Here is a 22,710-nt window from a genome sequence, read left to right as displayed (position 1 = left end):
CTGCCTGGTTAGCGCGCAACAAAGGCCTTTCACTGTACCTCGTCACACGTGACAATAGCCTCAAGTGGACTAAAGTCTGCAGTTCGACAAATAGCGAGTGGGGAGAGTGGACGGAGAGAAAGAATGCATTTGTCACATAAAAATTCCAGTCTCTTTGTCCACTTCCAGCAGCTGTTGTTCCAACACATTTCATCTGGCCTCGTCGCTGTGCTGCCTGCAATGTCACTCACACTGTGACATAACTTCGGTTTTCCACTGGTTTTCGCCTAAGACCAAGCGCCTCCTGGCAAATTGCAAGGTGACTTTGCACGCCTTCCCACCACGCTGCGTTCCTGGTGATTACGTGATTTATGAGTGCACCTTCATGGGGCAATTCCAGAAAGACGATGGGCTCACAAGATGGGCTCTGCTGCCGTATTTTCACCGACTCGGCCTTGGCAGAAAGTCGAGAGAGCTCCATAAATGGCCCAAGTCCTCCGCCCGTTCAAATGCTGTGAATTCATCCCCACGCAGTCGAGAAACATGAACCGTCTCCCGATCCACTGGTCCTCTCTGACCTCCCCATTTAGCCAGGGTTTTCTTGGAAGTGCAGCTTTTAAAACAAAACCCTGCAGTCTGGCTGAAGCCAAAGGGGAAATTAAAGTTTGCCAGCGTTTGAAAGGAGGAATAATTTCTTACGGTCAATTTGTGGGCGTCTGTCAACATGTCAACGACACAAACAATGTTATTCGCATCTCCTCCAACCTCATCTGCTGTATCCGCTGTTCCAGGTGTGGACTCCTATATATCGGCGAGACCAAGCGCAGGCCCGACGATCATAGAAACATAGACACACAGAAAATAGGTGCATGAGGAGGCCTGTACATTCTCCCCACAGTCGACCTGTGTTGGTTTCCTCCGAGGTCTTCGGTTTCCTCCCACACTCCAAAGACGTACAGTTTTTGTGGGTTAATTGGCTCGGAATAAATGCAAAAAAAAAAATCCCTAGTGTGTGTAGGACGGTGTTAGTGTGCGGGGATCGCTGGTCGACACGGACTCGGTGGGCTGAAGGGCCTGTTTCCGCGTTCTATCTCCAAACTATAACAAAACTCACAGCCTACTCCTCAATACACTAACGTGATGAGCTACAGTTCTGCATTCATAGAACATAGACCAGTACAGACACAAAGTGGCTGGAGTAACAGCAGGTCAAGCAGCATCCCCACACCACGGATAGGTGACGATTCGGACCGAGACCCTTCTTTTGATTTTGTAAACCAGCATCTGCAGTTCTTTGTTTCCACATAGAACAGTTACAGCACAGGAACAGGCCCTTCAGCCCACAAGTACATGATTGCCAAGCTAATTTAATCTCATCTACCTGCTCATGATGCAGACATAGGATTGCTAACTGTCCCGTATTAGCCGGGACATCCCGTATATTGGGCTAAATTGGTTAGTCCCACACGGGACCGCCCTTGTCCCGTATTTGACCGCTACTACTTGGATCGGAGCGCTGCGTACGGCCCCGCCTCTCGTCCCGACTGTGGAATTCTCTGCCACAGAGGGCGGTGGAGGCAGGTTCTCTGGATGCTTTCAAGAGGGAGCTAGATGAGGCTCTTAAAAATAGCGGAGTCAGAGGATATGGGGAGAAGGCAGGAACGGGGTACTGATTGGGGATGATCAGCCGTGATCACATTGAATGGCGGTGCTGGCTCGAAGGGCCGAATGGCCTACTCATGCACTTATTGTCTACTGATGTAGTGCAGCCTATGGAGTGCAGCAGCAGCAGCAGCGCCTCACCCGTGGCCCCGCCTGTCGGCCCTGCCAGCTGTCTGGACTGACGGGATACCAGCGCTGCTTCTCCGCGCTGGCCATACTTCCCGCAAACCCAGGCAGGTTAACCTGGCGGGAATGTCGCCCACCTCCCAAACATGGCGGGGACGGGTCCCCTCTGCCCCCCCCCCCCCCTGGGTTTTCCTGGCCCTTCATACCTTAAAAACTACGCCCTCTAGTCATTGTCATTTCCACCCCTGGGGTAAAGGTTCTGACTGTCTACCGTATCTATACCTCTCATTATTTTGCTTCGGGTCTCCCCTCAACCTCTGGCTTTGCAGGGAAAACAATCCAAGTCTGTCCAACATATCGCTATAGTTAACACACTTTAATCCTGGGTCATAAGGTCATAAGTGATAGTAGTAGAATTAGGCCATTTGGCCCATCAAGTCTACTCTGCCATTCAATCATGGCAGATCTCTCTCCCCCCTAACCCGATTCTCCTGCCTTCTCCCCATAAACCCTGACACCCATATTAATCACAAATCCATCTACCTCCGCCTTAAAAATAGACAATAGACAATAGGTGCAGGAGTAGGCCATTCGGCCCTTCGAGCCAGCACCGCCATTCAATGTGATCATGGCTGATCATCCCCAATCAGTACCCCGTTCCTGCCTTCTCCACATATCCCCTGACTCCGCCATTTTTTTAAGAGCCCTATCTAGCTCTCTCTTGAAAGCATCCAGAGAACCGGCCTCCATCGCCCTCTGAGGCAGAGAATTCCGCTGACTCCACAGAAAGGTCTTTCCACAGAAAGATAGATCAGTCATGATTGAATGGCGGAGTAGACTTGATGGGCCAAATGGCCTAATTCTGCTCCCAACAGGTGAAAAATAGCCATTAACTTGGCCTCTGTGGCAAAGAACACTGCAGATTCCACCTCCCTGTGACTACCGTTATAAATGAATTATTTGACGATTTTAAAATATATTTTTCATCCTGTATTTCTGGTGTTATGTAGATGGGCCAAATGGAAGTTGCCATGCATCGGAGTTCCACAACTGAAATGCATTGTGCAACGATGGCTGGTGGATAAATTATATTATCAGTGGGTTCAGCATGAATGAGCAAAGCTAACAGAATGACGGGTGGAATCCTCACATGGCCTGTCAGCAAGGCCTGATGGCATGGCCGACACCCTGCAGGAACTCAAGATACCGTTCCATTCCATCGGACTGTTCCAGCCGCTACGGTCAGGCAAACGCCTCCGTTGCCATGCAGTGAGAACGGAGAGGTTGAGAAGGAGTTTCTTCCCAGAGGCAATTCGGACTGTAAACGCCCATCTCACCAGGGACTAACTTTACAGAATGTTTTTCCTTCTATTATTTATTATGTAAAAGAACATGTGTGTTATGATTGTCTTTATAATTTGTTTGGTTGTTTTGTTGTTTGTCTTTTGCACAAAAGTCCGCGAGCATTGCCACTTTCATTTCACTGCACATCTCGTATGTGTATGTGACAAATAAACTTGACTTGACTTGACTTGACTTGACTTGACAAGAGTCCATCTCAAGCAGGTTTAATTATTTTCCCTTTTCCTCTCTCCTGTGTCAGCGTTTGTCGGCCCTGGGCCTGTACTCGCTGGAGTTTAGAAGGAATATGAGGGGGGGGGGGGGTGGGACCTCATTGAAACTTACCGAAAAGTGAAAGAAAGGCCTGGATAGAGTGGATGTGGAGAGGGTGTTTCCACTGGTGGGAGATTCTGGGATCAGAGGTCGCAGCCTCAGAATTAAAGGGCGTTCTTTTCGGAAGTAGTCGAGGAGGAATTTCTTGAGTCAGAGGATAATGAATCTGTGGAATTCTTTGCCGCAGACGGCTGTGGAGGCCAAGTCAATGGATATTTTTAAGGTAGAGATGGGTAAATTCTTGGAGGCCAAGTCGATGGACATATTTAAGGCAGAGATGGATAAATTCTTGATTAGTACGGGTGTCAGGGGTTATGGGGAGAAGGCAGGAGAATGGGGTTGAGAGGGAAAGACAGATCAGCCACGGTCGAATGGCGGAGTAGACTTGATGGGCCAAATAAGTAAGTAAGTAAGTTTATTGGCCAAGTATTCACATACAAGGAATTTGCCTTGGTGCTCCGCCCGCAAGCAACAACATGACATACAGTGACAGTTACGAATGACTGAGAAAACACTAAACATTAATAATAATAAAACATTAATGATAAAACACCATTGATCAAGCATGTGAACCAACAAAATACCAGATCAAAGGGAGGCTACAGATTTTTGGCTGTCGACTATAAACACTGTTTTTATGTCTGGCCTAATTCTGCTCCCAACAAGTGAACATTCGTGCACCAGAGAAAGGGGGGGAGGGGTGGGGAGGGGGGAGGCACAATGGCCCTTTAAAAAGAAAACCCTTCTCCAAGTGGTAAAGAATTTCATTGTCCTATCAGGGACACATGACAATAAACTCACTTGAACTACAACAGCCAACTCACTCTTGGCCCCAGGTGTGAACCCGTCTCCTGCAATCCATTCATTCACCACGAAGAGGTCCAGACACAGGATTACAGCAAATTCCAAGTAGTCTTGCCGCAGCCAGCTTTAAAACCGACTTGGAGTCACCAGGTTCACCAGAGTCAGGAGTGTTTCATTGTCAAATGTGACGTTAGACTTTTCGACTTTAGAGAGACAGCGCAGAAACAGGCCCGCGGCCCACACAGACCGGGCTGACCTGTGATCACCCCACACCCAGCACTATCCTACACACACACACACACTAGGGACAATTTACAATTATTTACCAAAGCCAATTAACCTACAAACCTGTGTTTAAGAGGGAACTGCAGATGCTGGAGAATCGAAGGTTACACAAAAAAGCTGGAGAAACTCAGCGGGTGCAGCAGCATCTATGGAGCGAAGGAAATAGGCAACGTTTCGGGACGAAACGTTGCCTATTTCCTTCGCTCCATAGATGCTGCTGCACCCGCTGAGTTTCTCCAGCTTTTTTGTGTAACCTACAAACCTGCATGTCCAGTTTAGATTAGAGATACACCGTGGAAACGGGGCCTTCAGCCCACCCAGTCAGCGCTGACTGGCCACACACACACACACACTTTTTTCTACCACAGTCTACAAACCTGTACAGCTTTGGAGTGCGGGAGGAAACCGGACCACCCAGGGAAAACTCACGCGGTAACAATAGACAACAGGTGCAGTAGTAGGCCATTCGGCCCTTCGAGCCAGCACCTCCATTCAATGTGATCATGGCTGATCGTCCCCAATCAGTACCCCGTTCCTGCCTTCTCCCCATATCCCCTGACTCCGCTATCTTTAAGAGCCCTATCTAGCTCACTCTTGAAAGTATCCAGAGAACCTGCCTCCACCGCCCTCTGAGGCAGAGAATTCCACAGACAACGGGAAGAACGTACAAACTCCGTACAGACAGCACCCGTAGTCAGGATTGAACCCGGGTCTCTGGCGCTGTAAGGCAGCAACTCTACCGCTGCGCCACCGTGCCGCCAATATAGTTCCGACACGAAACAATAAAATTCTTACTTGCAGCAACACTATACGTCTGTAAACGCAGTGCTCAATGGATATAATAAACAAACAAAAAAAGTTAAATAAATAAAAAAGACCCATATAAAGTCCCAAATCCCTAGTGCAACCCAGTCCGTTTGTAGTGGGCAATAACCTGATATGTGGGAAGGAACTGCAGACGCTAGTTTACAGTGAAGATAGACACAAAATGCTGGAGTAACTCAGTGGGACAGGCAGCATCTCTGGGTAGAAGTCAAGGGTGATGTTTTGGGTCAAGACCCTTCTTCAGACCGAGAGTCAGGGGAGAGGGAGACACAGAGATAAGGAAGTGTAAGGTGTGAAAACGAGACATCAGGTGGGATGGGGCTCAAGGAAGATGTAGAAGAGGATACAAGTGTAAGGCGAGTGGGGAAAGATTTAATAGGAACCTGAAGGGGAAATTTTTCACAAAGATGATGGTGGGTGTATGGAACGAGCTGCCAGAGGAGGAAGTTGAGGCTGGGACTACAGCAACATTGAAAAGACATTTGGTTGGGTACATGGATAGAAAAGGTTTAATGGGATACGAGCCAAATGGGAGCGGGTGGGACTAGCATAGATGGGGCATCTTGGTCGGCATGGGCAAGTTGGGCTCAAGGGCAAGTTTCCATGCTGTATGACCCTATGATGCTAAACCCTGCCTTCTCCATGGATTGTCACCTTGTCATGGTGGAGAAGGCGTGGACCTGAGACCCTGAGAGCGATGCCGCCTGGAGCTACGCTCCTGGTAGGGCCACCCATGGCGGTAAGGTCGAGGGGGAGGTCTCTGACAAAGAGCAATCCAACCAAGACCTCAACGGTGGAACAGGCGGAGGACGATGGCTGACCTTAGTGGAGCGTCACAACGGCTGGGAAGGCGGATGAAGGCTGCAGCAGAAAAGGGTCTCCGGTCGTCTTGGACTCCATGCCACTGGATCCTGACCCAGATCTGTCAAGGACAGTGGGGTGGCTGTCTGTGCACCAGTCTCCCCACGTTAAACAAAGTCACGCACGGGCATCCTCCATGAGAGAACAGTCATACTCGTTTCGAGTGACCGCCGATGATGATGATATCCTGAACTCTGTGTCTTCCCCTTTGCTCTTCGATTGTACTTGAGTTTTAAGTGATTGTACTCATGTACGGTATATCGGACCTGTTTGGATAGCGTGCACCAAAGCTTCGCTGAGCACTGCATCGGTACATGCGACAATAATAGACCGAAACCTAGTAATTGCAAAAGACTTTAAATACCATCGCGATCCATGGTGAACAACCCTCCACATATGCTGCCTTACCCATTGGGTTTCTCCAGCACTTGGTATTCTTAAGTGATAGGAGCAGAATTAGGCCATTCAGCCCATCAAGTTTACTCCGCCATTCAATCATGGCTGATCTATCTCTCCCTCCCAAACCCCATTCTCCTGCCTTCTCCCCATAACCCCCGATACCCGTACTAATCAAGAATCTATCTATCTCTGCTTTAAATATATCCATCGACTTGGCCTACATGGCCTGTGTTTTGCTCATGACCATTGTGTTAGAAACATAGAAATTAGGTGCAGGAGTAGAGGCCATTCAGCCCTTCGAGCCTGCACCGCCATTCAATATGATCATGGCTGATCATCCAACTCAGTATCCTGTACCTGCCTTCTCTCCATACCCCCTGATCCCCTTAGCCACAAGGGCCACATCTAACTCCCTCTTAAATATAGCCAATGAACTGGCTTCAACTACCCTCTGTGGCAGAGAGTTCCAGAGATTCACCACTCTCTGTGTGAAAGAAGTTCTTCTCATCTCGGTTTTAAAGGATTTCCCCCTTATCCTTAAGCTGTGACCCCTTGTCCTGGACTTCCCTACATCAGGAACAATCTTCCTGCATCTAGCCTGTCCAACCCCTTAAGAATTTTGTAAGTTTCTATAAGATCCCCTCTCAATCTCCTAATTCTAGAGTTAGATGAGGAAATATATTTACAGAGTGCCTTAAGCAAAACTGGTCTTGAAGTGGAAGTGGCCTGCAATTGATATTAGTTATCAGCACACTTGCACAACACAAACGCATTTTTCAAATTTCTAAAGGATGAATTGCAACAACTTCAAAGCTTTTGCGCTTGACAATAACATCTGATTCACAGCCTCGACACTTGCCTCTGCACAGATGATGTCCAACCACTTCCTGTTTATTCTGCGTAGGAAGGAACTGCAGATGCTGGTTTAAACCGAAGATAGACACAAAAAGCTGGAGCAACTCAGCAGGGAAGGGCAGCATCTCTGGAGAGATGGAATGGGTGACGTTTCGGGTCGAGACCCGTCTTCAGACTCAGCGTCAGGGGAAAAGGGCAACGAGAGATATAGACGGTGAATGTAGAGAGATGTAGGACAAAGATAAGCATAAAGTAAGGGTGGCCAAGGAAAGGTGGAGCCCACAATGGTCCATTGTTGGCTTTTTGGACTAGGCTATAATGAGCCAATTAAACTCAACAGGGAACCGGTCACAAAATGCTGGAGTTATTCAACGGGATGGGCAGCATCATCTCTGGAGAGAAGGAATGGGTGACGTGACCCAGCCCCTCGCCTCTCTGTCCAAAGGAGGGTCTCGACCCAAAACGTCATTCATTCCTTCCCTTCAGAGGTGCTGCCTGTCCCTCAGAGTTACTACAGTACCAGTTCCACATCACCGTCTGTATATCTCGATTCCCTTTGCCCTGACTCAGTCTGAAGAAGGGTCTCCACCCGAAAACGTCACCTATTCCTGATGATCCACTCACCTCGAACGATGAGGGTTTTGTCGAATTTTGAGCGGCGCGGTTAAACTTTAAAACCAGTGGGCGTCTAAATTCTAAAGTGCCAGCATCCCAGAGCATATGACAGAGATAAGGCTGAACGTTGAAAATAGGCAACAAAATCACCACTACACTGGAAACACATCTGACCTGCCTGCCTGCCCCAGGAAACAAAAACAGACATTAAAATCGTGCTTAGTTGCTACACTGGGTTGTGAAAGGTTGCACGTCAGATTCTAACAGGCAGCCTGCCAGAATCCAGCCCTTTGATGCAAGCCAAGTATCACACAGTACATTTGTAAAACCGTCAGGCAAGCCCTTTAATCAGATGTATTCAAGAGAGAGTTAGATCTAGCTCTTAGGGCTAACGGAATCAAGGGATATGGGGAGAGAGCAGGAACGGGGTATTGATTTTGGATGATCATGTTGAATGGCGGTGCTGGATCGAAGGGCCGAATGGCCTACTCCTGCACCTCTTTTCTATGTTTCTACGTTAAATAATATTTTCGTCGCCTTTTTTCGCCTGGATTTGGTCCCAAACTGGGGGCGCCTGTTTTAAGTCCTCAAACATCCCTCTCTTTCTTTCCACTCAAGGCTAAGCTAGTGAGAGGAAACTAACTCCAGATTTGGCTTCCACAGAAAACCCATCTGGCTGGGACAGACCCAAAACGTCACCCATTCCTTCTCCCCACAGATGCTGCCTGTCCCGCTGAGTTACTCCAGCATTTTGTGTCTATCTTCGATTTAAACCAGAATCTGCAGTTCCTTGCTAAACATTCTGTGGGACACTTTTTGGGAGAGGGGAGGGGGGGGGGGGGGTGTAGGGAGGTCTGTGAAATATTCTGCGGTACACCTGCTTTTGGAGGGGGGGGGCGGGTTAGGGAGACACGCACTCTCTTCGGCACACTCTGGGGACCGGGGGGTGGGGCAGCAAAGTCAGATATATGGGCCACTTTTGTTTAGGGAGATGAGGGGTTGGTGGGGAGGTCAGACACTGTGCGGGGCACGAGGGAGGGAGGGGGTTAGAAGATAAATCAGTCAGATATCCTATGGGACATTTTTTAGCTGGGGAGGGGAGGGGGAGAGGGAGAGAAAGCTGAGCCGTGAGTAAGTTTACACATTCATTCTCTTGTGCTGCTGCAAGTTAGCAATGCCATTGTTCTTTCAATCTGGGACACACGACAATAAAACACTCTTGACTCTCTCAGTAGGTCAGATATCCAAGGGGGACATTTTTAGTTGCGATGGAGGTGGGGGGAGAGGGAGAGGGAGAGAGAGAGAGAGTGGAGGCTCAGGCAGAACATCTTTATAAAAACCGCACACAGATTCCGAGTTCGGCAAACAAGGAGGGTTGTTAAACAGAAACAGACGTGCAACCAGAAACTAGTTGGAATGTCTGATCACTTTCCCCTCTGTCACCTGAAGCGGGGTTGGTGGCATTGAACGAAGCGGGACAATTTCCAGCCAATCTGTTCCCCTCTCCAACACACTCGCCATTGCGAACGTGATTTCTCTGCTGTCTCTCTGTTGCAAGAACACTTTATTTGCTGCACAGGGTCGTTTGCAGAGAAAGGGCTAAACGATCAGAAAGTCCCGCATCTAACAGTGTGGAGAGTTTAATTGCATAGTCTGGTTATGTCAATGGAAGAGGCAGAGAGAGAGGGGGGTTTTTTTTTTTTTGGGGGGGGGGGGGGGGGGGGGGGATTAAAACCCCTCAACTCTCTTCTGTTGTCCTGTCCCGACCAACACAAGGAGTATGTGAGACAGAGAGGGGGAGAGAGGGAGAGAGAGCTTGCTTGCTTACCGCGGTGGAGAGCCGGCAGGGCTGAGCCTTGCAGCCCGGGACCTTATCCTGTGCAGCCACCCATTCCTCCAGCCCCCGGCGATTGAGGCAGGCATTCACCACGAAACTGTCACCTAAACACACACCAGAGAGCAACAGAAAGCGGTCAGTTCCATTCCTCCCTCTCTTGTCACTAGTAACACAGGCAAAAACATGGGGGGTTAAAAAAAAAAGTTTAAAAAACAAAAAAAAGAAAATTCACACACACACACACACACACACACACACACACAATTATTGAAAACAAACTGCTCACCTTCTGGGCTTTCTCTCGTTTTACAAACGGCGGCTGCAGATTAGAATGGGGGGTGGAAAATAAACATGGATTACTTTAAGATTTGCTGCTTTTTTTTTGCAGTAACATGAATGCAGTGGCTGTGATCAAAAGCTTACCATGTTTCGAGTGGAGTTTGCCCATTCTAGCTGCCTTGCTGCATCTGCCAGCGTTTAGAGGCACATTTGGGAGGTTGGTGGTGTTATAGGCAGTAGTAGTCCAGCGCTAGTTGCCACCTCTCTGCTCTGTTACATGCAGCAGGCTCACACCGCCTCTCTCTCACACACTCACTCACTCCATCCAGTAACTGTTCCTCTGCTCAGCTTTACCCTGAGTTTTCCCAGCCCTCCCCCTTTCTCTCTCTCACTCTCTCTCACACACACACACACACACACAGCGAAGAGAGGCGGCCACAGCAAAGGAAAAGGGGAGGGGGAAACCACTTCACCCGCCAGGGGAATTCGATTGACACCTTCCCAGAGATTACAGCACCGCTGGTTGCAGCCACATTGTGTGTGTGTGTGTGCTGTGTGGTTAGAAGGCGGCAGATGAAAGGGAGAGGGGGGGGAACTTTCCAAGTCTCCAAAATAAAAGGGCTTCAGCAAAGACTTGAAGCAGCTGCCAAGGATGGAGTAACTTCAACACACGCAAGAGGCACTACACACTTTAACATGTGTGTATATATATATATATATATATATATATATATATATCAAAAACTCACTCTCTCTGGGAAAAGCCGCACAGACTCAAGACCAGAGGCGAGAAAAATGACTTTCCAGGTGGTAGGAAAGAACTGCAGATGTTGCGAAGGTAGACACAAAAATGCCTTCTCCAGTCTCTGGGTCTCGACCTGAAACATCACCCATTCCATCCATTCTCCCCAGAGATGCTGCCTGACCCGCTGAGTCACTCCAGCTTTCTGTGCCTATCTTCGTTTAAACTAGCATATGCAGTTCCTTCCTGCACATCCCCTTGAGGGATAGGCGGCGTTTTGGGTCTGGACCCTTCTTCAGGCTGCCCGAGTTACTCCAGCATTCTGTGGATTTTTATTTTTTGGTAACCCAGCATCTGCAGTTCCTTGTGCCTTCACTTGAGTGGATGAAGAAAATCGTGATGTTGGCCTTTTAAGTTCATGTGATAGGAGCAGACTAAGGCCATTCAGCCCATCAAGTCTACTCCACCATTCAATCATGGCTGATCTATCTCTCCCTCTCAGATAGATGTCACCTTAGTGTAGACACAAAATTCTGGAGTAACCTGGCAGGACGGGCAGCATCTCTGGCGAGCAGGAATGGTTAACGTTTCGGGTCGAGATCCTTCTTCAAACTGATGTCAGGGGAGTGGGTGGGACAGAGATAGAATGTAGTCGGAGACTGGTGGGAGAACTGGGGAGGGGGAGGGGATGGAGAGAGAGGGAAAGCGAGGGCTATTTCAAGTTAGAGAAGTCACCTTTAGAGTAAGTAGTGTTTTTTCACTGTGATTTTGTACCTGTAAATATACTTATTTTGTTATAAGAAAAATTGGAGATGCCAGTTTACAAAAAAAAGGCACATAGTGCTGGGGTAATCAAGAAAGTCAGCTCAACGTGATCAGTCTGAAGAAGGGCCCCACAGCAAAATGGCACCTGTCCCTTCCAACTGCAAATGTTTCTCGACCTGTAGAGATTTGGGCAGGACAAGGGGTCACAGCTTAAGGATAAGGGGGAAATCCTTTAAAACCGAGATGAGAAGAACTTTTTTCACACAGAGAGTGGTGAATCTCTGGAACTCTCTGCCACAGAGGGTAGTTGAGGCCAGTTCATTGGCTATATTTAAGAGGGAGTTAGATGTGGCCCCTGTGGCTAAGGGGATCAGAGGGTATGGAGAGAAGGCAGGTACAGGATACTGAGTTGGATGATCAGCCATGATCATATTGAATGGCGTGCAGGCTCGAAGGGCTGAATGGCCTACTCCTGCATCTAATTTCTATGTTTCTATGATTTGTGTCTATTTTTGTGTCTATCTTCGGCTTCAAAGGTTTCAAAGGCCTTTTATTGTCACGTGTACCAATTAAAGGGCCTGTCCCACTTACGTGTCCTTGGCACGCAAATTACGTAACCTCGTGGTCGCGTTGAGCCGCGACGGTCCCGCGAAGGTCGGGCACGATTTCATGCGCCCGCACAGCCGTCTGGAGCGCGTGACGTAATTTGAAGATGGACACAAAGCTGGAGTAACTCAGCGGGACTGGCAGCATCTCTGGAGAGAAGCAATGGATGATGTTTTGGGTCAAGACCTTTCTGCAGTCTGAAAAGAAGGGTCTCGACCCGAAACATCACTCATTGCTTCTCTCCAGAGATGCTGCCGGTCCCGCTGAGTTACTCCAGCATTTTGTGTCTATCTTCAATTTTCTTGGCCCCGCTCTGGGAGTAGAAGTGGGGGCGGATCCGGACCGCAATGGGCCGTGAGCCCCAGGCGGAGCTCGGCGATCGTTTGCCTGCTTCTGCTGCTGTCGGAGGTGAGACGTTGCGTCACGCCAGGGTCTTGGGCCTGTCCCACTTTGGCCGTCAGTTGCGTGACAGGCCGTTGGCGAGCGAAGATTTTGTTCGCTACAAAAATTTCAGAGCCCCGCGCGATGTCACGCACAACTACATACCATCTCCGCGCTTCTCAGTGGGACCGGCCCCGCGTGGCCACACGATGCCCGTGCGCCAAGGACACGTAAGTGGGACAGGCTCTTAAGGCATCTGCAGTTCCTTCCTACTAGAGAGTACTGAGTACAGTTATGGGACCTTCCTTATGCTTTATGGAAAGGTGATAATGTGTTGGAATCAACCAACAGAAGGATTACTGCACTAACACCTGGAATGCGAGAACTGTCTCGAGAGGAAAAGTTGGACGTACCAACACAAAACTGTTGAAATTTAGGGGCCTTGGTTGAAACATAAGACCACGACAGTTTGTGATGGGGTGAATGTGGGGAGGATGTTTCCTCATGTGGAGGAATCGAGAGCTGGGAATCATTTCAAAATAAGGAGGCATCCATTTTTGGCAACAATAAGGTGCTTTTCTTTTCTCAGCACTTTGTGAGTCGATGGAACAAACTCTTCCTCAAGCAGGTGGTGGGAGCAGTGTTTGAATATCTCTAAGTCGGAAAAAGATTGTGACCAAGATGTGTCAAGAGTCAAGTGTGTTTTATTGTCATATGGCCCAGGGGCTTAGAAAGTAACAACATTTCAATAGTCAGGAATGCTTTATTGTTAAATGTCCTGAAATGGAACAATGAAATTCTTACTTACAGCAGCAAAACAGACATGGAAACGTAGTACGCTGTAAATATATAATATACACAGTTCCGTGTATATACAGTATATCTATACACACACACACACACACACATATATATATATATATATGTAAGTACATATGTACAATATAATAGACTGTGTTCAGTATATATACAGTATGTCTATATACACACACACACACATATATATATATATATACATATATACACACACTACATATATATATACAGTACACACACACACACTAATATATATATATATTTGGAGTGCGGGAGGAAATTCTGTACAGACAAGCACCTGTAGTTAGGATTGAACCTGTGTCTCTGGCGCTGTGAGGCAGCAACTCTACCACTGCGTCACCACGTGTAGCAATATCTGATCTGATGCAAACTGTACCTCGTCACGATAGTAAACCTAAACCATCTAACTGTTTGCAATCAAATGGCAAAATTATTACAGTTAATTCAGTTCACAATCTTGCTTCATATTATTAATTATTAATAGAAAATCAATTAATGTTACGGTCTTGGTTTATCGCCAACCCCGCCAGCCAGTTGATCTGACAAAATAGCCTGGAGTAACTCAGCGGGACAGGCAGCATCTCCGGAGAGAAGGAATGGGTGACGTTTCGCGTAGAGACAGAAGGGTCTCAGGGTCACCCATTCCTTCTCCCCAGAGACGCTGAGTTACTCCCCGCTGAGTTACTCCAGCTTTTTGTGTCACCATCCGCAGTTCCTTCCTTCCTACACGCCTTGGTCTTCCACCCAAGTGTGGAAAGCAGGGCCACTTGTTGGGACGATCCTTGTGATTGAGGCAGTGCAGCGTAGGTTCACGAGATTGATCCCTGGGATGGCGGGACTGTCATATGAGGAAAGTTTGAAAAGACTAGGCTTGTATTCACTGGATTTTAGAAGAATGAGGGGGGATCTTATAGAAACATATAAAATTATAAAAGGACTGGACAAGCTAGATGCAGGAAAAATGTTCCCAATGTTGGGCAAGTCTAAAACCAGGGGCCACACAGTCTTAGAATAAAGGGGAGGTCATTTAAGACTGAGGTGAGAAAAAACTTTTTCACCCAGAGAGTTGTGAATTTATGGAATTTCCTGCCACAGAGGGCAGTGGAGGCCAAGTCACTGGATGGATTTAAGAGAGAGTTAGATAGAGTTCTAGGGGCTAGTGGAGTCAAGGGATATGGGGAGAAGGCAGGCACGGGTTATTGATAGGGGACGATCAGCCATGATCACAATGAATGGCGGTGCTGGCTCGAAGGGCCGAATGGCCTCCTCCTGCACCTATTGTCTATGTTTCTATGCTTCTATGACACTGCTCTAGGGATGGGAGTCCGGGGCAGTGATAGAAGGTTGCAGAAGATCTGCCACGGTGCTTTATGATGTGAATCTCCCTCCGACCCTGGAACTCAGCCAGAACCAGGACTAATGAAGAACCCTTTATCCATTCCAAGTTGATGCTTTCAATCATTTGGAATTAAAGACAAAAACTGTGTAAACAGCCGCATTAAATGTTGATAAGCAAATTCTCATATGGCATTCGGGTTTCTGAGGAAAAGTTAATGCTTTGACAAAGTACAATTAATTAGCATAGAGATCAAAGTCTTGAGACTTGACTGCTTTCCAGGCCAATTCCATTTGGCTTAGTTCTGCAGACAAGACGTCTCCAGGCCATTCATCCCAAATTAGGCAAAGCTAAACATCTCCGCTAAAGAACTGGAAGGATGAGGAGAAGGGGGGAAGGTATGGAGGACCGTGGGAGTGAAGATTGGAAGGAAGGAGAGAGGATTTGTTTGGGAAGTGCCCTGATCGCCATGATGGGAAAAGAGAACAATGACACGCAAATTCATGAAGCGTTCCACATGTTTTTTAGGGAGGCACGGTGGCGCAGCGGTAGAGTTGCTGCCTCACAGCGCCAGAGACACGGGTTCCATCCTGACTACGGGTGCTGCCTGTGTGCTGGAAGGAACTGCAGATGCTGAGTCTCTGAAGTAGAGTCTCGTTATTCTTATATAATAATAATAATAATAATAATAATCGTATTTATATAGCACATTTTTAGTCAACTTGCATTGACCCCAAAGTGCTTCACATAATTACATTACATTTACACACAGGCAAAGGTGGGTGAAGTGTCTTGCCCCAAGGACACAACGACAGTATGCACTCCAAGCGGGATTCGAACCTGCTACCTTCCGGTCACCAGCCAAACACTTAGCCCATTGCGTCATCTGTCGTCCCCCTTAAACTTTCTTAAACTGTGGCCCCTGGTTCTGGACTCCCCGATGTTGGGGGTCCAGAAGTCCAGTTTAAGAATAAGGGGTAAGCCATTTAGAACGGAGATGAGGAAACACAGAGAGTGGTGAGCCTGTGGAATTCTCTGCCTCAGAGGGCAGTGGAGGCAGGTTTTCTGGATGCTTTCAAGAGAGAGCTAGATGGGGCTCTTAAAAATAGCAGAGTCCGGGGATATGGGGAGAAGGCAGGAACGGGGTACTGATTGTGGATGATCAGCCATGATCACATTGAATGGTGGTGCTGGCTCGATGGGCCGAATGGCCTGCTCCTGCACCTATTGCCTATTGTCTATTGACCTGAAACGTCACCCATTCCTTCTCTCCAGAGAAGCTGCCAATCCCACTTAGCCAACTCTTGGAGTCACAGATTTCTCTTTTTCATTGGTTTGTTTTTTAGAGATACAACGTGGAAACAGGCTCTTCACCCCACGTGTATCCACAGCGACTGTCGATTGCCTGTACACTCGTTCTATCCTACACACTACAGGCAATGCAATTGACCTACAAACCTGCATGTCTTTGGAGTGTGGGAGGAAACCAGAGCACCCGGAGAAAAACAACGTGGTCCCAGGGAGATATAATCAAGGACCAGTCTCACCTGGGTCACTCCCTCTTCTTCTCTCCTCTCAGGCAAGAGGTACAGAGGTGTGATCACGCACATCTCCAGATTCATGGACAGTTTCTTCCCAGCTGTAACTAGCTGAACCATCCTATAAGAAGGGTCTCGATCCGAAACATCACCCATTCCTTCTCTCCAGAGATGCTGCCTGTCCCGCTGTGTGTGTTACTTCAGCTTGTTGTATCTATACCAACTAGACGACGGTCCTGAGCTACTGTATACATCATTGGAGACCCTCAGACTATCTCTAATTGGACTTTACTGGACATTATCTAGCATTAAACTTTTTTTTCCTTTATCCTGTATCTGTACACTATGGATGCCTCGATTGTAATCATAGAAACATAGAAATTAGGTGCAGGAGTAGGCCCTTCGAGCCTGCACCGCCATTCAATATGATCATGGCTGATCATCCAACTCAGTATCCCGTACCTGCCTTCTCTCCATACCTTCTGATCCCCTTAGCCACAAGGGCCACATCTAACTCCCTCTTAAATATAGCCAATGAACTGGCCTCGACTACCCTCTGTGGCAGAGAGTTCCAGAGATTCACAACTCTCTGTGTGAAAAAAGTTCCTCTCATCTCAGTTTTAAAGGATTTTCCCCCTTATCCTTAAGCTGTGACCCCTTGTCCTGGACTTCCCCAACATCGGGAGCAATCTTCCTGCATCTAGCCTGTCCAACCCCTTAAGAATTTTGTAAGTTTCTATAAGATCCCCTCTCAGTCTCCTAAATTCTAGAGAGTTTAAACCAAGTCTATCCAGTCTTTCTTCATAAGACAGTCCTGACATCCCAGGAATCAGTCTGGTGAACCTTCTCTGCACTCCCTCTATGGCAAGAATGTCCTTCCTCCGATTTGGAGACCAAAACTGTATGCAATACTCCAGGTGTGGTCTCACCAAGACCCTGTACAACTGCAGTAGAACCTCCCTGCTCCTATACTCAAATCCTTTTGCAATGAAAGCTAACATACCATTCGCTTTCTTTACTGCCTGCTGCACCTGCATGCCTACTTTCAATGACTGGTGTGCCATGACACCCAGGTCTCGCTGCATCTCCCCTTTCCCTAGTCGGCCACCATTTAGATAATAGTCTGCTTTCCTGTTTTTGCCACCAAAATGCATAACCTCACACTTATCCACATTATACTGCATCTGCCAAACATTTGCCCACTCACCCAGCCTGTATTGTCTTTCCCCTGACTGGTTGGCAGGCGACAAAGGGTTTTTTCACTGTACCTCGGTGATACATGTGACAATAAACAAAACTAAACGTAAGATACAAATTCCCGTACAGACAGCACCCGAGGTCAGGATCGAACCTGCGCAGTGAGGCAGCAACAAACTGCACAATCTCATTTACAGAAATGTATATTTTAATAAGCACACCGAGTTCATTCCACATTTATTAAATATTTATGTCCCTGCAATAAGCTTGGCCATTACCACAGTTTTCATTGTGAATAAGTAAACAGTTCGAGCCTTCTGACAGACATAAACCATGCGATGGCTGGAAACGGCCAACCATCTTATTAAAATAAATAGAAAACATCAGAACAAAATAGCACATCTGCAACTCTCCGAACAAGCTGCTTGTTCGATGCGTTAATGAAAAATGAAAGAAATGTTGCTCGTTAAACTATGTTTTGAACTTTGCGAGATATGGAATATTTGCTGGACCGGCAGTCTCAAATAAGGGGGTTAAAATCAATCCGCGCTGTACATCAAACGGACATCTCCCAGTATATTATTCATACATTCTCCAAAGATCAGCATGTCACAGGTACCGGCAGCTTTCGAGTAACTTAACAAAGCGCAGATTCTCGCACATGAACATAGATGGAATGGCTGAAGTGCCTGGAAAAATATCGCAATCCTATAATGTCCGTAAATCTTTAATGAGGATTCATTGAATGGTCATCATCAGAGAGAACTTGGCTGTTTTAATCGTGTACGGCTACAAATACCAGGGTTGATCTCGCGAACTCAATCACATCGCAAATAATCACAATCTTTGTGTTGGAAAGAGCTGCAGATTGCTGGTTTAAGTCGACGATAGATGCAAAAAAGAGCATGCTGACCGTTGCATCGTGGCTTGGTTCGGCAACTTGAGCGCCCTGGAGAGGAAAAGACTCCAAAAAGTAGTAAACACTGCCCAGTCCATCATCGGCTCTGACCTTCCTTCCATCAAGGGGATCTATCGCAGTCTCTGCCTCAAAAAGGCTGGCAGTATCATCAAGGACCCACACCATCCTGGCCACACACTCATCTCCCTGCTACCTTCAGGGAGAAGGTACAGGAGCCTGAAGACTGCAACAACCAGGTTCAGGAATAGCTACTTCCCCACAGCCATCAGGTTATTAAACTTGGCTCGGGACAAAACTTTGAACATTAATAACCCTTTAGCTGTTATTTGCACTTTATCAGTTTATTTATTCATGTGTGTATATATTTATACAATGGTATATGGACCCACTGATCTGTTCTGTAGACATGCCTACTATGTTCTGTTGTGCTGAAGCAAAGCAAGAATTTAATTGTCCTATCAGGAACACATGACAATAAACTCTCTTGAATCTTGAAATGCTGGAGTAACTCAGCGGGACAGGCAGCATCTCTGGAGAGAAGGAATGGGTGACGTTTGGGTCGGAACCATTCTTCAGACTTTTTGTCTGAATTATACTCGTAATCTTTGCTGGCATTACCTTCCACTAAATGTTAATTCCTTACCATGTATCTGTACACTGTGAATGGCTCGAATGTAATCACGTATTGTCTTTCCGCTGACTGGTTAGCACGCAACAAAAGCATTTCACTGTACCTCGGTACACGTGACAATAAACTAAACTCAACTAAAGTCTGAAGAAGGGTCTCGACCCAAAACGTCACCCATTCCTTCTTTCTGGAGATGCTGCCTCACCCGCTGAGTTACTCCATCCAGCATTTTGTGTCTACCTTCAAACTATTAAAAAAAGTCTGAAGAAGGGTCCCAATCTGAAACGTCACCTATCCTTGTTCTCCAGAGATGCTGCCTGACCAGCTGTTACTCCAGCACTTTGTGTCTTTTGTTTTAAACCTGCATTTGCAGTTCCCTGTATCTAATTAATACAAAGACGTTTTCAAAATCATTCAAAAAGCCAAAGACCAAAGAAGCAGTTAATGCTTAAGATTATTTTCAAATATATTGTAACGGTTTGTTGGACAAGTTCTAATGCGGCAATGGTTCTTGTGTGGACTAGGTGGGTGGGTGTGTGTGAGTGTGTATGAGTGTGTGTGTGTGTGTGTGTGTGTGTGTGTGTGTGTGTGTGTGTGTGTGTGTGTGTGTGTGTGTGTGTGTGTGTGTGGGTGTGGGTGTTTGGGTGGGTGTGTAGGTGAGTGGGTGAGTTGATGAGTTAGTGTGTGTGTGTGTGGTGTATGGCTGAGTGGATGTGTGTGTGTGTGAGTGTGTAGGTGTGTGGATGGTGGGTGGTGGGTGGGTTGGTGGGTGGTGAGGTGGTGGGTGAGAGGGTGTGTGGGTGGTGTGTGGGTGGATGGTGGGTGTGTGTGTAGGTGTGTGTGGGAGTGGTGTTGGTGGGAGGGTGTGTGGGTGGGTGGGTGATAAAAGACATCACAGAAGCACAAGCACCCTCCGCTGGCACTGCCTCTCCATCAACCTGAAACCACAAACGCTGTCCCTCGTCCACCATAGTCGTCATACTAGTTTCGCTGTTGTCCTGTTGAGTTTCATTGTCCGTATAACTCATCATCACCCAGCCCACAGCCAACACTGGACCACTGTGGAGAAGGGTCTCGACCCACAACGTCATCCATCCCTTCTATCCAGAGATGTTGTCCATCCCACTGAGTTACTCCAGCACTTTGTGCCCATCGTGGGATCCACCTTTCCTTGGTTACTTTTTTGGGCATCTTTCATGCATTTATTTGTTCCACATCACTGGCTACACCTCTCGTTGCCCTTTGCCCTGACTCTCAGTCTGAAGAAGGGTCTCGACCCAAAAGGCCTTACCTCCAGCGATGCTGCCAGACCCGCTGAGTTCCTCCAGCTTTTTTTATGTCTATCTTTGGTTTAAACCAGCATCTGCAGTTCCTTCCTGCACATAGAAAATAATTTACAGGCTACTTGATAAAACGTTCTCTCGTCAGCATAATATACTCGTGCCAATGGGACCAAGTGCTGCCACAATGCAGTGATCCAGACCATTTAGTAAATGAACAATCCCAAAACATTGAACGGGGGTTGGAAAGGCATTTCAGCTTCTGCATCTGTTCCCAGGGTTCATTAAGTTAATCTGCCTCTTAGGTCCATATCTATATTTATACTGGACGTTAGCTGTTTACTATTAAGAGCAAACTAGATGGACAATGTCCCATAGTAAAGAGAGGCTAATCTTGTCAGTTGATACCGTACACAGATCTCACAGGCCACAGGAAAATATTTAATGGGGACTCCTGTGATATTCAGTGCTGTGAAAGTTACCTGAGATGAAATCATTCCTTGGAACTATTTGCCGAGCTATGCGCAGCTCCTCCATCCAGCAGCCTATTCCCGTCATTGACTAGCGGGAGAAAGGGGGGGCGGGGGGGGGAGAAATAGCATCTCGCTTTGGACGGGGAGTTAGGAAGGATGAGGTGCACTCTCAGGCACATCCAGCCAGCCTGTGCAACCGATCATTGAAAAGGTCACGTCAATGGTGATGAGGTAAAGAATTACCAGGGGTTTCAAGCAAAAGCAAATAGCCAGAGAACGTCAAATTCAACAAGGTGATGCGATTACGGCTTAAAATTCCAAATAATTTAAACAATTTCAAAACTTTCGGGTATGTGAGGTAGAGATGATAAGGGTCACATCTGACAAAAAGAGACACAACGTGCTGGAGTAACTCAGCGGGTCAGGCAAGTGTCTCTGGAGAACATGGATAGGTGATGTAGAAACAAGGAACTGCAGATGCTGGTTTACAAAAAAAAGACACAAAGTGCTGGAGTAACTCAGTGGGTCAGACAGTGTCTCTGGAGAGCATGGATAGGTGATGTAGAAACAAGGAACTGCAGATGCTGGTTTACAAAAAAAAGACACAAAGTGCTGGAGTAACTCAGCGGGTCAGGCAGCATCTGTGGAGAGCATGAATAGGTGATGTAGAAACAAGGAACTGCAGATGCTGGTTTACAAAAAAAAGACACAAAGTGCTGGAGTAACTCTGAACGTCAGGCAGCGTCTGTGGAGTGGTGATGTGGAAAGAAGGAACTGCAGATGATCACGATGCTGTGTTTTGCTCAAGATTGCAGCATCTGCAGTTCTTTGTGTCAGCAATCTGGTGAACCTCTACTGCACACTTTCCAAGGGTCCCCCACCTTTGATGGGGCAATACTCCAGATGCAGCCTCAGCAAAGCCTTATAGAGCTGCATCCTGACTTTGTCACTATTATGCCTCGACCCAGGAGAGTTTCCTAGTCCTGTCATTCACAGACCCTGTAGCAAATACAATGTCCCAAAATGTTTAGAGCAAAAGGAAATGGCAAACTTTTAACGCACTTCAGATGGGATGTGTGATTCATTACACAGTTACCATATATCAGAAATTCAGGCTAATATACTAGAAATAATGGAAATTAAGCATTTTAAGCATGTTGTAGTGTCTGTTATTTAATTAAATTGTAAGCTTTAAATGCTTAGATCTGAACTGCATCTCTATAGACAATAGACAATAGGTGCAGTAGGCCATTCGGCCCTTCGAGCCAGCACCGCCATTCAATGTGATCATGGCTGATCATCGCCAATCAGTACCCCGTTCCTGCCTTCTCCCCATATCCCCTGACTCCGCTATTTTTAAGAGCCCTATCTAGCTCTCTCTTGAAAGTATCCAGAGAACCTGCCTCCACCACCCTCTGAGGCAGAGAATTCCACAGACTCACCACTCTCTGTGAGAAAAAGTGTTTCCCAGTCTCCGTTCTAAATGGCTTACTCCTTATTCTTAAGCTGTGGCCCCAGGTTCTGGACTCCCCCAACATCGGGAACATGTTTCCTGCCTCTAGCGTGTCCAAACCCTTAACAATCTTATATGTTTCAATGAGATCTCCCTCTCATCCTTCTAAACAAGCCCAGCTGCACCAGTCTCTCAGCATACTAATATCTCTAAACTAAACTAAATTAAACTAAACTAATCACAAAGAGAATATCGAGGCATAACTCCAATGGCCAAGCCAGGAATAGAAACATAGAAACATAGAAAATAAGTGCAGGAGTAGGCCATTCGGCCCTTCGAGCCTGCACCGCCATT

General features: G+C 47.1%; 1 protein-coding gene across 3 annotated transcripts in view; it reads right to left on the bottom strand.

Annotated features, from left to right (window-relative positions):
• LOC129705031 (protein naked cuticle homolog 1-like) overlaps window positions 1-10,738 on the bottom strand; it is an 85,146-nt gene extending 74,408 nt beyond the window's left edge. The window contains exons 1-3 of one of the 3 annotated variants that reach the window (XM_055648411.1): window positions 10,346-10,738; window positions 10,209-10,241; window positions 9,914-10,026 (exon numbers count right to left, since the gene is read on the bottom strand). In XM_055648411.1, coding sequence (XP_055504386.1) covers window positions 9,914-10,026; window positions 10,209-10,241; window positions 10,346-10,370 — 171 coding nt within the window. In that variant the 5' untranslated portion in view covers window positions 10,371-10,738. The remainder of the gene's footprint in view (window positions 1-9,913; window positions 10,027-10,208; window positions 10,242-10,345) is intronic. The other 2 variants (XM_055648410.1, XM_055648409.1) reach the window with 2 other exon arrangements.
• Window positions 10,739-22,710: the final 11,972 nt, after the last annotated feature.

This window comes from Leucoraja erinacea, chromosome 17, assembly GCF_028641065.1.
Source record: "Leucoraja erinacea ecotype New England chromosome 17, Leri_hhj_1, whole genome shotgun sequence".
In the NCBI taxonomy this organism is placed as follows: Eukaryota; Metazoa; Chordata; class Chondrichthyes; order Rajiformes; family Rajidae; genus Leucoraja; species Leucoraja erinaceus.
The sequence above is the reverse complement of the archived record's forward strand: the minus strand, read 5'-3'. Positions and strand labels throughout refer to the sequence as shown.